Raw genomic sequence first — 13,321 nt, 5'->3', positions numbered from 1 at the left:
CCAAGAGAAGAGAGTATGACTTCCCAATGAAGGATAGGAATGAGAGTGTCTATATCCTTTAGCCCTGCAATGAAGACCACATCGTTAGCTGGAGCAACAGAATCACCTGGGGAGCTTTAAAAATTTCCCATGACCGGATCTCTCCCTCACAGACTTTGATTTAATTGGCTTGGGCTCAGTTCTGGGTGTTGTGTGTTTTGAAGCTCCCTGTGATTTTAATGTACTGCGAAGGTTGAGAACCATGGCAGTAGATAATTATCCGCAGCTGTTTCTTGTGTGCTCCACCTGGATATATCCTGCAAGCATCTCGCACTCACCATGGGCAACTTCACCCCAGCCTTGTCCCCCTCCTGTGTCCCCCACCTCCGTGAACAGCTCCGCCATCCAAACAGTGGCCCATGCCCAAAACCTAGATGTCATTCTTTTTTTCTTTTCTTTTTTTATCATAAGATCAACAACATTTATTTTCCATAATGAATTTCCTCAGTTTTGAGTGTACATCTCCTGGCATTCTGAAAAAATATATATTTTCTGTGTTATTTTCAAAGTATTATTTTATTTTTTAAATTGAAGTATACTTGATTTATAATATTGTGTTTCAGGTGTACAGCAAAGTGATTCAGTTATACGTGTGTGTGTATTCTTTTCCATTAGAGGTTATTACAAGATATTGAATATAGTTCCCCGTGCTATACAGTAAATCCTTGTTGTTTATCTATTTTATATATAGTAGTGTGTTTCTGTTAATCCCATACTCCTGATTTATCCCTCCCCCCCCACTTCCCCCCTGGTAACCATAAGTTTGTTTTCTATGTCTGTGAGTCTGTTTCTGTTTTGTAAATAAGTTCATTTGTATATTTTTTAGATTCCACAAATGAGTGATATCATCTTTGTCTTTCTCTGACTTACTTCACTTAGTATGATAATCTCTGGGTTCATCCATGTCGCTGCAAATGGCATTATTTCTTTTTTAAAAAAAACGTTTATTTTATATTGGAGTATAGTCGATGTACAATGTTGTGTTAGTTTCAGGTGTACAGCAAAGTGATTCAGTTATGCATGTGTCTATTCTTTTTCATATTATTTTCCCATATAGGTTATTACAGAGTATTGAGTAGAGTTCCCTGTACTATACAGTAGGTCCTTGTTGATTACCTATTTTATATATAGCAGTGTGTATGTGTTAATCCCAATCTCCTAAATTACCCCTCCTCTTGCCACCTTTGCCCTTTGGTAACCATAAGGTTGTTTTCTAAGTCTGTGAGTCTTTCTGTTTTGTGAATAAGTTCATTTGTATCATTTTTTTAAAGATTCCACATATAAGTGATATCATATGATACTTGTCTTTCTCTCTCTTACTTCACTTAGTAGGATAATCTCTAGGTCCATCCATGTTGCTGCAAATGGCATTATTTCATTCTTATGACTAATACTCCATTGTACATATATACCACACTGGACGTCATTCTTCCTTCTTTCTTCTCCCTTGTCCATTCAATCACCAAGTCCCAACAGTTCTGCCTCCTAGGTACTGCTTGAAGTTGTTCACTTCTGTTGCACCTTGGGCCAGGGCACTTAATTTCTTCCCTGTCTCTTACCCTACTCCCCTCGAAGCCCCTCTCCATTCTTCAGCTAGAGTGGACCGTTCAAGCTTTATTTGGGAGCTCACATAAAGCTATGACTTCACCTTACCACCTCTAACCACCACCGCCCAAGACAGTCCCCTCCAGCATCTCAGCTGGTCATTATATCATCCTCTGTCACACTTTTGCACATGCTAGTCCCTCAGCCTAGGACACTGTTCCTTCCACTCCTGCCTCCTCACTTTCTCTGTTACACCTTCCCACCCTCAGCTGCTCCTCTCCTTCTGATGTGCACGTCCCCTCTTCCTCTCCAGGTTGTTCATTTCCGCTCTTCCTTTCCTTGCCCTCTTTCAGCCTGTTCACCATAGCTTTCTTAGTCTTCATCCTAGTGTTTGAGCTCATCCTCTCTCCTTTTTGCATTCCTGTTGTCTGTGATTCCAAGCCCAGTTCCTCTTTCGCTGCTTCACTAGACTCCCTTAAAGCCTGTTCCTCACACCTGTGTGTCCAGTTCTGCAAACTCTAGCTGTGGTCCCACACCTGCCTTTAGCAGGAGGCTTGGAAGGAAGTGGGGACTTACGGGCCACAAAGCCCTTGGAAATTAGAGCCACTGGACCTCCCTTCCTGATAGCTGGACCACAGTTCTGGGGACAGTTGAGCCACCTTGGGGACAGAGATGCTCTCTGTCCCTCCTGATCCCAGAAATGCCAAAAGCATAGTTTCAGCATTGTTCTCCGGATATATTTTTAGGCTGGATGGTGAATGAAACAGGTTCAATATTGCCTTTGCCAATAGAACAATAGAGGGTGGACCCCTAGTGCCCAGAATGAGTTACTGCATGCCCAGGGATTTGGGGTAACTCAAAATTTTATCTGCAGTTTAAGCAATGAGGAGAAAGTAAATGTCTAGGTATGGGTATTTGACAATATTCTTGTTAAGTGATTTTCCTGAGCATAGAGTTTAGAAGGGGGGCCATGAAAAAACAAGCAAATCCCTTGCAAATCATCCTTTCTCTACCCAGGGCTTCCTTTGTTTCGGGGGCTGTCCTGTGCAATGTAGGATATTGAGAAGCATTCCTGGCCTCTAATCACTAGATGCCAATAACACACCCTTCCCCACTCCAGTTGTGATGATCACAATTGTCTTCAGATAGTGAGATGTCGCCAGGAGAGGCAAAATCGCCCTCTGTTGAGAACCCTGGCTCTAGCCCAACCTCCCATTCCCTGAAAACCTCTGGAATGCAAGTCATTGTAAACTCCAACATCTGGCCATGACAGGAAATTGAATCAGGGGTATACCATCACCACCTTGATGTCTTCTGAATTGGTGTCATAAATCAATCAGCTTTCTCTCCCCTTTTCTTGCCTCCCTCTTTTCTGCCGACATTACAGGCTGGTCACACTGTCCTTGGACACTGCAAAAGGCAGTTATGGAATTTGATCAGGGGAATGACTGCACAACTATGATTTGACTGAGAAGTAAGACTTTCTGTAATGTTTGTCTCAATGACTGAGGAGAGACACCTGCTCTCAGTCGTAACTTGTTGCACTGCAGCGTCATATGGAACATATTTAAGTTTATAGAAAAAATAAAAGGTTGTCATGTTTTTCTTTGTTCAGGATGAGATAATACGAACACATAACAATGTATAAGTTTCAGATGTACAACATAAAAACCATGGTTAGATGTCACAAAGTAGGTGGCAATGCATTACCCATATGTGTGTTGTCAGGCCTGGGGCCTCTTCCATCCATCCTTGTCAAGGAAAGTGCTAACCCTCTCCTTTCATCAAACACTGTCAGGCCTTTCTTTTTCATTACTTTGACCATTCTTCACACCAGGTTCACACCTAATATTTGTGCGACCCAGGGTAACAATATGAGCTGAAGCCCGATACCATATTTAAAAGTTACTTATCTAATAAACTTAAATATGTTTTGTCTTTCTACTTTGGCAATATGCCTTGATCACAATCTGGAAGGCCAGGTTCAAATTTAGGCTTCTCGGTTCTGTACCAGAACATGGTAGTGTGTGGACAGTTGGCTCTTGGCCTGCAGCCAACCCTTCCTTCTCTTTCTATGCTTGGCCTTGCCCCATGCCGTGGAGGCCCTCTGGGTCTGCCTGTGGGCACCCCAGGCTGAATGTCCCAGGTACACATCTCATGGTGGAGAGTAAATGCGGACTTCAGGTGGGCCTGCCCACCAGGGTTTCCTTGCCCTGACAGAAGGGGCACAGTTGAAGACGCCAGAGTTGGGCCATCTGAAGTGTGGGACAATGTATAGATGGTTCTTTCTAAAAGTCTCCATGTTCTGTTCCTTACCCACCCTTTCCTGAAGTCACTTTTTCAACTGAGACTGGGTATCGAAAAGTAGAGTATTTATAGTGACCTCAGTGAAAAATGAGTCTTGTCATCTATCATCTATCTATCTACCATCTATCTATTTACTTATTTAGGTAAAAAACATGTAACATAAAATTTACCATTTTATCCATTTTTAAGTGTACTATTCAGTAGTGTTAAGTATATTTACATTGTTGTGAAACAGATCTCCAAAACCTTTTCATCTTGAAAATCTGAAACTCCATACCTATTAAACAACAACTCTTTCCCTTCCCCAGACCCTGGTATCAACCATTCTATTTTCTATGAAGTTGACTACTTTAGATACCCATGTAAGTGGAAAAATACAGTATTTATCTTTTTGTGAATGGCTTTTTCACTTAGCATAATGTTTTCAAGTTTCATCCCCCTTGTAGTCTCTGGCTGGATTTCCTTTGTTGTGAAGGCTGAATAATATTCCATTGTATGTATATCATTCACATTCATTGTTCATCCATTCATCTTTCAATACATATTTGGGTTTCTTCCACCTTTTAGCTATTGTGAATAGTGCTGCTGTGAATATGGTTGTGCAAATCTCTGTGAGACATTGCTTTTAATTCTTTTGGATATATACACAGAAATGGGATTATTGGATCAGGTGGTAGTTGTATTTTTAATTTTTTGAAAAAACTCCATACTGTTGCACCATTTTACAGTCCCACCAACAGTACACGAGGGGGTTCTCCACATCCTTGCCCACACTTGTTATTTTCTGGTTTTGATAGTAGCCATCCTAATGGGTGTGAGGTTGCACTTCTCCAGTGATTAGTGATGTTGAACATCTTTTCATATCCCTGTTGGGTTGGCCATTTGTACATCATATTTGGAGAAATGTCTATTAAAGTTGCTGATTTTTAAATTAGGTTATTTAATCTTATATCAAAGAAGAATATCCACATGATAGAAAAAGGCTATTCAGATACTCTTCCCTTTTCCAACTACCTATCTGTAGTTGAATTTTCTTTACATATTTCAGGCAAAATAACATATTGCCACAGAATAAATGCAAAAGTAGATATGAGAATCCAGCTGCCTTCTATTAAGTCAGATAATGAAGAGATTTGCAAACATGTAAAACAATGCCATTTTTCTCTCATGTTTTTGGAAAATATTTTTCAGTAAAAAATAAAATATTTATGTTAATATTTAATAAATAATAAATATTTTATTGTTAGTTTTAAGTCAATAAATATTTTAAAAGGAATTAAGTTTTAATTTCTAATACAGAAAATTATAGATATAACCAATATAAACAAAAGCTCTTTGCAGGTCCTCAATAATTTTTAAGAGTAATAAAGGATTTGAGAGACCAACAATTTTGATAAATATTGTGCTTGAAATGTTGAAGAACTGAAGGCAGTTCTTCAAGTAAGCCAAGATTGGTTCAGAAGAAGAAAAATTTTTAGATAAAATGGAAAACAGTATTAATCACTAACAACTTTAATAACGGTCTTTCTAGATGGTGATGGAAAGTGGGGATTGGCTGGTTGGTGGTGACCTTCAGGTGCTGGAGAGAATACGGTGGAATGATGGGTTGGACCAATACCGCCTGACACCTCTGGAGCTCAAACAGAAATGTAAAGAAATGAATGCTGGTACGTAGCCTGGCTCTACGGCATTTGTTAATACTCCTAACCCTCCTCTGCTTACAGAATTAAGGATTATCAGCAAACAGCATGTTTATAGTTTTGAAAAGCTGAAAACTTTTATCATCTATTGATATGTCTGTTGATATGGAAACACCTTATAAAGTTGAACTACAGCAATATTATGCAGTAGTTAAAAATATGCACTGATCCAGAAAGATACCCCAAATATATCTATTAAGTAAAAAAAGCAAACTGCAGACGGTATTATAGAATAATTCTGGAAAACAAAATAAAATGTAATAATTGCTTTAAAAACTCAAACCTACTTCTGTGTGTAGCAGAAATCTCTGGCAGCATGTGCACCAAACTGCAGATGACAGTGGCTACCTCTAGGGGTAAAGCGGGACCAAAGGGAAGGGAAGATTTTCACTTTACATATTTTGAAAAAGAGAGAGAAAAAGTAATGATAGGATGATGGATGATTTTTTTTTTTAAGTTATTATTTATTTATTTATTTATTTTTGGTTGTGTTGGGTCTTTGTTTCTGCACGAGGTCTTTCTCCAGTTGCAGCAAGCAGGGGCCACTCTTCATCATGGTGCGCGGGCCTCTCACTATCGTGGCCTCCCTTGTTGCGGAGCACAGGCTCCAGACGCGCAGGCTCAATAGCTGTGGCTCACGGGCCCAGCTGCTCCGTGGCATGTGGGATCTTCCCAGACCAGGGCTCGAACCCGTGTCCCCTGCATTGGCAGGCAGATTCTCAACCACTGCGCCACCAGGGAAGCCCCGATGGATGATTTTTAAATTCTATTTTGGGCTTTTCTGTATTTTCTAAGTTTTCTATGATGGATATACATTAATTTATTTCATAACCAGAAAGAAAAATTAAGGCTCTCAGGAGTTCATCACTAATTGGAGTAGTTTTGAAGATTTCCCTAAAGTGAAGAAATATTTTTATATCTTTAAATTGTTAAACTTTTGCACAGACCCCAGAAAACGTTCCTTATCAATAGTCACTTCCCAGGGAAATGAGGCTGGAGCAGGGTGCAAGAGGACTGATTAATACTGGCCCCTGCCTGAGCCTTGGTTTGTAGGAAAGGTCCTGGCAACAAATGTGTTCATTTATGAGTCAGGCTCTCCCTTTAGGGCTTCCTACCTTTGTGTCCTATTCCTGTCTAAGCAGTCTGGCACTGGTTGGTACCTTTGGAGTAACACCCCTAAAGATCCGGGTGGATTCTCCAGCCGGTCCTTAAAAGCAAGTGGACGTAACAAGTTCACTGAACAGTAAACACAGCTGCATCTTCTCCTTTCTGTCCTTGCAGACAGCGCATGTCTTTGACCTTGGTGCTTCTGCTTCCCTTTCCCAGATGCAGTGTTTGCATTCCAGTTGCGCAATCCTGTCCACAACGGCCACGCTCTGCTGATGCAGGACACCCGCCGCCGGCTCCTGGAGAGAGGCTACCAGCACCCGGTCCTCCTGCTGCACCCCCTGGGCGGCTGGACCAAGGATGACGACGTGCCCCTGGACTGGCGGATGAAGCAGCACGCGGCCGTGCTCGAGGAGGAGGTTCTGGACCCCAGGTCCACCGTCGTGGCCATCTTCCCATCGCCCATGTTGTATGCGGGCCCCACAGAGGTGCGCAGCTCCCCGGGCTGGGCTGGGGACTCAGGAGTACAGCATCTGATTTTACTTAGAAGAGCCAGTGAGCTTCTGGGATTCTTCTTCATGAGCAGATTCTAAAATCTTCTGGTCTCTTCACTTTATCCAACTTAATTATGTTTCCATATAGTATCTGTGAAAATGCTAGAAACACCAAATCAAACCTGTCACACACTGCCTTTCAGACTGTGGAAGTTGGTATGTGAACGAGGTGGATAATACAGCTTACCTGGGTTACAGGGCAAGATGTATCTAGCCCAGTATATCAGAAGTTCCAGTCACTCTTAAGTGATTCACCATGCTCGGTGAGCTATATTAGAAGGGAGAAGATGTCTTTAAAACCTTAATGTCTCCCTTTCATCATAACACACTGAGCCTATCAAACAGAGACTTTCTGTGTCCCACTGCACCACCAGTGTAGTGGATTTCAACAAGTTTACAGGAACTATGATGAATTGAAAAGGTCTCAACCCTTTGGAATGCTCCAAACTGAGTTTAATGAATTAATTCTCTTCAACCAGATCAAAGTTCCAGGCCCCTCGCTCTCTTCCCCATCCTTTATATTTCTATCTGAGCTCAAGGAGGGCAACTTATTTTGAAATCCCAATGCTGTGTCGAAATGGAATCAATGTCTGCATATGAAGGTTAATTAGCTCATTACTGGCAGTCAGATCGTAAGAGATATTGGAGTTTGTAATTTCCCTTAAACTGTGATTTATTTTGAATAGGGAGGAACTGGGAAGTGAAATCCACATAGTTCTGTGGAACAGTACGATCTGAGTGTTCCTGGTCTGTTAGTCTGGAGAGGTTAGGAAATATAAACTCATGGTCTAAGAGGGAGGAGTCTTATCTTTAAAGCTCCTATATCCTACCCAATATAACCAAAAAGATGACAAGGGCAGGAGTCTTGGACACCTCACTGACTTCCTTGCAGCTATTAGTTGACCCACATCGCTGAATTACTTCCAAAGCAGAATAAAGGGGTGTCTGCATAAACAGGGACCCCACAGGATTGGCCAGTGATGACCAGCATGTCCTTTCTGTGATGTTTCCTAGGTCCAATGGCACTGCAGGTCCCGGATGGTTGCAGGGGCCAATTTCTACATTGTGGGCCGGGACCCTGCAGGAATGCCCCACCCTGAGACCAAGAAAGACCTGTATGAACCTACTCATGGGGCCAAGGTCTTGACCATGGCCCCTGGCCTCACCTCTGTGGAAATCATTCCATTCCGAGTGGCTGCCTACAACAAAGCCAAAAAAGCCATGGACTTCTATGACCCAGCAAGGTAGGTTTTCAGAGGAAAATTCTTTAAATCAACATCTGTACAGCTGGAATGATGAGGCAAAATTTCAGAAAGCTCCCCAGTGCATCTCCACATGCTCCTTATTGGAATGAGAGTCCCTTGAAAGCTAAGACCTGGTCTTGCACATTTCGTGTCCCCTGAAGTTGTAGCACAGCCCCTTGCATATAGCAGATGGTCCATGAATATTTCTTTTTTAACATACATTCCTTGAGCATGCCCTGAGTGCCTGGCACATTATGTGAAAGGAAGTAAACACAGAAAAAGATTTCAATGAGCATTTACAGAGCACGCACCACGCTCAGAGCTCACACAAGTAGGCAGAGCTAACAGAAGACGCTTCCCATGAACTGAGTAGGTGTACAGTATTGAATGGGTAGCTGCCATGACTTCCCTTTCTTCTGCCAGTTCCTTTACTGAAGATTTAGTGAATTGCTTATTTTAGAAGATGCAGCATTTTACAGAAAGAAAACAATGTGGTCTCAGAACCCATCCTCCTCCTGGGATCTTTAAGGTAGATGTTATTTACCTACGCTGAGTTCTTTGTTGCTACCCTCTGACAGGCACAATGAGTTTGACTTCATCTCAGGAACTCGTATGAGGAAGCTGGCCCGCGAAGGAGAGAATCCCCCAGATGGCTTCATGGCCCCCAAAGCATGGAAAGTCCTGACAGATTATTACAGGTCCCTGGAGAAGAACAACTAAATGCCCTTCAGCACCAGAGTTTCTTTCTGAAGTGCTCTGTGATTTCTTTTTCTATTTTTGTGATTAGATGCTTTGTATCCAATTGCTTCTCAATGATTGACTTTAAAGTTAATGTTTTATAATGAGGTAAAAATGTTCTCTATAATTTAAAGTCAACATATATATACACACACACACACACACGTGTGTGTGTGTGTGTGTGTGTGTGTGTGTATAAAGTAAAACTGAAGACCAAACCTTAGCAGGTAAAAGCAATATTATCATTTCAGAATGAAATTTTAGTTGTATTTTCTACTGCATCTGAGCAGTAGGTCCCAGATTTCGTAAAGCTTTGACCATGTGTCTAGTTTACTTGCCAAAAAGTAAAGCATGTCTCCCAGCTTAAGTCTTGCCAACCTGCATTCTCCCATGTCATATACCAGTAGTAAAAGAAATCAGATGGGCAGCTCCTTCTATACAGTTGACAAAAAAAGAAAAAGAAAAGAAAATCTCACCCCAAATGAGGAGTGGCTCATGTCAAGATTCTTGCCAGTATTTCCCTCGTGCCCGTATCCAGCCTTACTGCCCAGTATCTTAGGTGCTGAAGTATGACCTGACTGGAGAAACCAAATGTGTGAAAATGTGAAGTTAATCTCAGAGATCTATGCAACCTAGTTCTGCCACGGAAGTTATATTATCTAAGAAGAAGAGAAGTCTTAATATTTTTCTGTGAATAACATAACTCCAGTTAAACGGTGTCTTTTAATTAAATAGCATACAGGGCTTTGATGAAAAGATTTGCACCCACGCCTCAAACAATCTGGCAATGTTGTGGAGAGTTAATTTTTCTCCTCTTTGCTGTGGTCATTGTGTCTATGGAGAGGCTGCGCCTATTACCTGCAGCGGCATCAGCTGTGACCGAAAACAGTTCAGACCATCAGACTAGCGAGCTGCTGGAACCGGACAAAAACGCAGGAAGCTCCAACCTTTTCATCTTACAGGTGACCAAACTAAGACGATGCACAAGCACAGGCTTCATGAGCTATGAGCACTGTAACAAAAGTGCCAAATTGGCATTTTGGAAGTGCTGGTGGCACTGAACGAGCACCCAGGCCCCTTGACTCCCAGGCTGGTGCTTTGTCTACTCTGTACAACACAGGAGCTGGACCTGGTTTCCCTCAACTGCCTAACAAAACTCCTTGAACAGAGGGCACTTACCAGTCTTCTTGGATGCTGTAAGGTCTGGAGTTTTCTAAACCCAGCTGATTTTATTGCAGTTGAAAAAAATACTTTCCCAAAGACTCATGCTGTTCTGAAACATGCAACCTCTGATGGCTTTACTTTCTGGGAGGCAGTCTTGCACCTTCTGCATAATTCCTCGTTACTAAGGAATGTATGAAGAAATAGTACCTTTTGTACATAGGTCTCTCTGGAAGAGACTTAAGACTGGAAGAGAAAACTGTGATTTTTTTCATACTCAGCTTTGTTTTTTTAAATGCTAAACCAAGCTAATGAAAGTTCTTTTGAGAATAAATCACAGTGGCCACAGCAAAAAGTATGACTATCTTTAATAGCACAGTGCCTATATTCATTTAATCAGAGGTCCTTACTGCCTTTTTAAAAAACAGCATATTTATTGAAAACATGAGACAAGATGTAGGTGCCTTAACCAATGTATTTTGTGATTTTTTAATATATTTAAAACTGCTCTTCTGCTTGAGTACCACTTAGTGCAAATGATTATTTCTATGTACAACTGATGCTTGTTCTTATTTTAATAAATTTCTCAAAATGAAGGCTGAGTCTTTCCTGCATCTCGTATCAAGTGTGCGTTGACATCTGTTGGTTGAAGCCCTTGTGACTTTGTATAATTGGAGAGAACAGCAGCTCTCTTTCAGACCATAATTAAGAGACTGTTTACCCTTGTTCCTGTCATTTTTTAAACTGTGCTCTCGATGTGAATGACACATGGTTTCAGCCAAGCACTACAGTTCCTCAGGGACCTCACCCCAGGATTTCAGTGCATTGGGATCTGACAAACTTTTAAAATTTTTCCTAACTTATTGTTCCCTTTTCTTCAAAGTGCCTCCACAGAGTTTCACCAGCAGGGTTAGAAGTAGTTGTGCTTCTTCCACAACTCCCACGCCTCCACTCACCTCAGCAGTTGCTACTGGTGTACGCAGAAAGGATACCTGTTTCCACCCACACTTTCAGTGGCCTTCAGACAGGCCTGCAGCTTTGGGGCTGTTTCCCTCCTTCAGTCCCTGCCTCTCTTCCGTCCTGAAGGCTTCAAGGCAAATTTTTGTTTCCTGTCCTCACTCCAAACAAAACTGGTGTGATAGCCAGCTCAAAGGTGCCACTTGTTCCCACTTCCTCTTTCTCCCCAGATCCTTACTTGCTGGCACCTGGACAAAGTAGAGCAGGGAATGTGTAAGTACATAAAGATATAAGTGTGCCAAGGGAGTATGCCATACTGCACAGGGCGGTGCGAATGGCATATGTGAATCACTCATTCAGATAATTGTGGACTTACAAATCTATCAGCATTTTATCAGGCCACAGATTCCTTTCCAATCCATCTTCCCTGCAAGAAGAAACAAATCTCAGTGATTTGAGAACAGCAAGTTCATCTTAGTTTCTTCTTCCTCATCTTCCTCCTATTACCTACCTGACTTTAGGTCTAGCATGGATCGTGAATATACTTTCCTGATAGGTAAGTAATCAGGAAATTAGAGGAGCACCAGAGCAATCAACAATGTGTGAAGGTTTGATAGAACACTTTTGCCTTTGAGATTTGAATGATAAAGGTTTCTATTATTTATGTATATCCCACTACCAATAATGCACAAATTATCAAGAATTAACTATATAGATATTGAAAGAGTAACCACTAATTTTTTCTTCTCCCTAGCATTAATTCTTTGGTCAATATTAGCTATTATTGGGCCACTCATCATACATATTCACCAAATGATTAAAGTGATGTATACAAGCAATTCACTAATACAATACTCCAAAGGTGCCTATTTTTTTTGCTTATATTGTAATTTTATTGAAATTATTACTAAAAATAAATGGATCAATGACGAGCTTGGACATTTTAGTCTGATAAAAACCTAGACAAAATAAAATACTTTTTTTACGGGGCTAGGAAAGAGTGATGACGCAAAGAACTCTTGACAAACTGAGAAACAAGCCTTTCGTAGGTAAGTCTTGTAGTTCTTCAATGGCTTATCTTTAGTAACGGAGGTAACCTCCCCTACCCGCCAAGCCATTAGCTTTTCCATAGATTTCCTCATTCGGATTAACTGCAGGAAAGACCAGTCTCAATCAGTAAGAAATCTAAATTATAGAATGTTTTAAAAAGTAATACAGTTTTATTACCTTCAAATACATAAGCGACAAACAGAGGGGCACAGCTTTTTAAATGTCATAACATGTATTTGTAATTGTTGGCAGCAATAATACATACTTTTGGTAAAGTTCTTAAATAGGGTTGGCTTGTTTCAGAAACTCAAACCTGCTCTGCACCTATTTTAATAAAACGTTTGTGAAAGCTCTTACATACTGTAATGTATTAAACACACTTATGGGTAAAAAGAAAAATCTTGATTATATTTATTGCATAAGCCTGTTTTCCATAAAGAGTTCAAAGGTAAAGTTCAGCTCAGCACAGGTTTAAAAAATAATGGCCTACTTCCATGTAAACAACTCCAATATTGATCTGGTCTTTTAAACTAGTTAAAAGACTGGCGTCTATAAATGTATTCACCAAGAAGAGCCTACATTTATGGAAGAAATTAATTCCATCAACCACTAAAGAGGTTGTACCCCAATCCTATCCTCAAATTATAAAAAAAATTATATAAAGTAGCAGATCTTTGGACATTCAAAGTAAACAACCAACGAAAAAGCTTACAGCTTCAAAAGAGCCAAAGAAACACATTTAATAAACAAAAACACCAAGTACCTGGAAGTGTCTATGACTACCTAATGGCATGTTTCATAACTTATGCCTATTAAAACAAGTCCAGGGACTTCCCTGGTGGTGCAGTGGTTAAGAATCCGTCTGCCAATGCAGGGGACATGGGTTCAATCCCTGGTCTGGGAAGATCCCACATGCCAC

General features: G+C 40.9%; 1 protein-coding gene, 1 long non-coding RNA gene and 1 other non-coding gene across 7 annotated transcripts in view; 1 reads left to right on the top strand and 2 right to left on the bottom strand.

Moving 5' to 3' along the window:
- Positions 1 to 10,991, top strand: part of PAPSS2 (3'-phosphoadenosine 5'-phosphosulfate synthase 2) — a 79,655-nt gene extending 68,664 nt beyond the window's left edge. For 3 of the 5 annotated variants that reach the window (XM_036828484.1, XM_036828486.1, XM_036828485.1), the window contains 5 exons: positions 4,200 to 4,253; positions 5,423 to 5,558; positions 6,918 to 7,186; positions 8,267 to 8,496; positions 9,075 to 10,991. In XM_036828484.1, the coding sequence (XP_036684379.1) occupies positions 4,200 to 4,253; positions 5,423 to 5,558; positions 6,918 to 7,186; positions 8,267 to 8,496; positions 9,075 to 9,216 (831 nt within the window). In that variant the 3' untranslated portion in view covers positions 9,217 to 10,991. The remainder of the gene's footprint in view (positions 1 to 4,199; positions 4,254 to 5,422; positions 5,559 to 6,917; positions 7,187 to 8,266; positions 8,497 to 9,074) is intronic. The other 2 variants (XM_036828487.1, XM_036828488.1) reach the window with 2 other exon arrangements.
- Positions 3,250 to 3,376, bottom strand: LOC118883138. Its single transcript, XR_005016931.1, has one exon. It is a non-coding gene; the product is annotated as a U6atac minor spliceosomal RNA (small nuclear RNA).
- On the bottom strand, positions 10,670 to 13,321 carry LOC118882569. The gene is made up of 2 exons (XR_005016802.1): positions 11,729 to 13,321; positions 10,670 to 11,600 (listed from the first exon to the last, which is right to left on the bottom strand). It is a non-coding gene; the product is annotated as an uncharacterized LOC118882569 (long non-coding RNA).

Source organism: Balaenoptera musculus, chromosome 16, assembly GCF_009873245.2.
Source record: "Balaenoptera musculus isolate JJ_BM4_2016_0621 chromosome 16, mBalMus1.pri.v3, whole genome shotgun sequence".
Lineage (NCBI taxonomy): Eukaryota > Metazoa > Chordata > Mammalia > Artiodactyla > Balaenopteridae > Balaenoptera > Balaenoptera musculus.
This window is presented reverse-complemented; position numbering and strand designations above follow the sequence as displayed.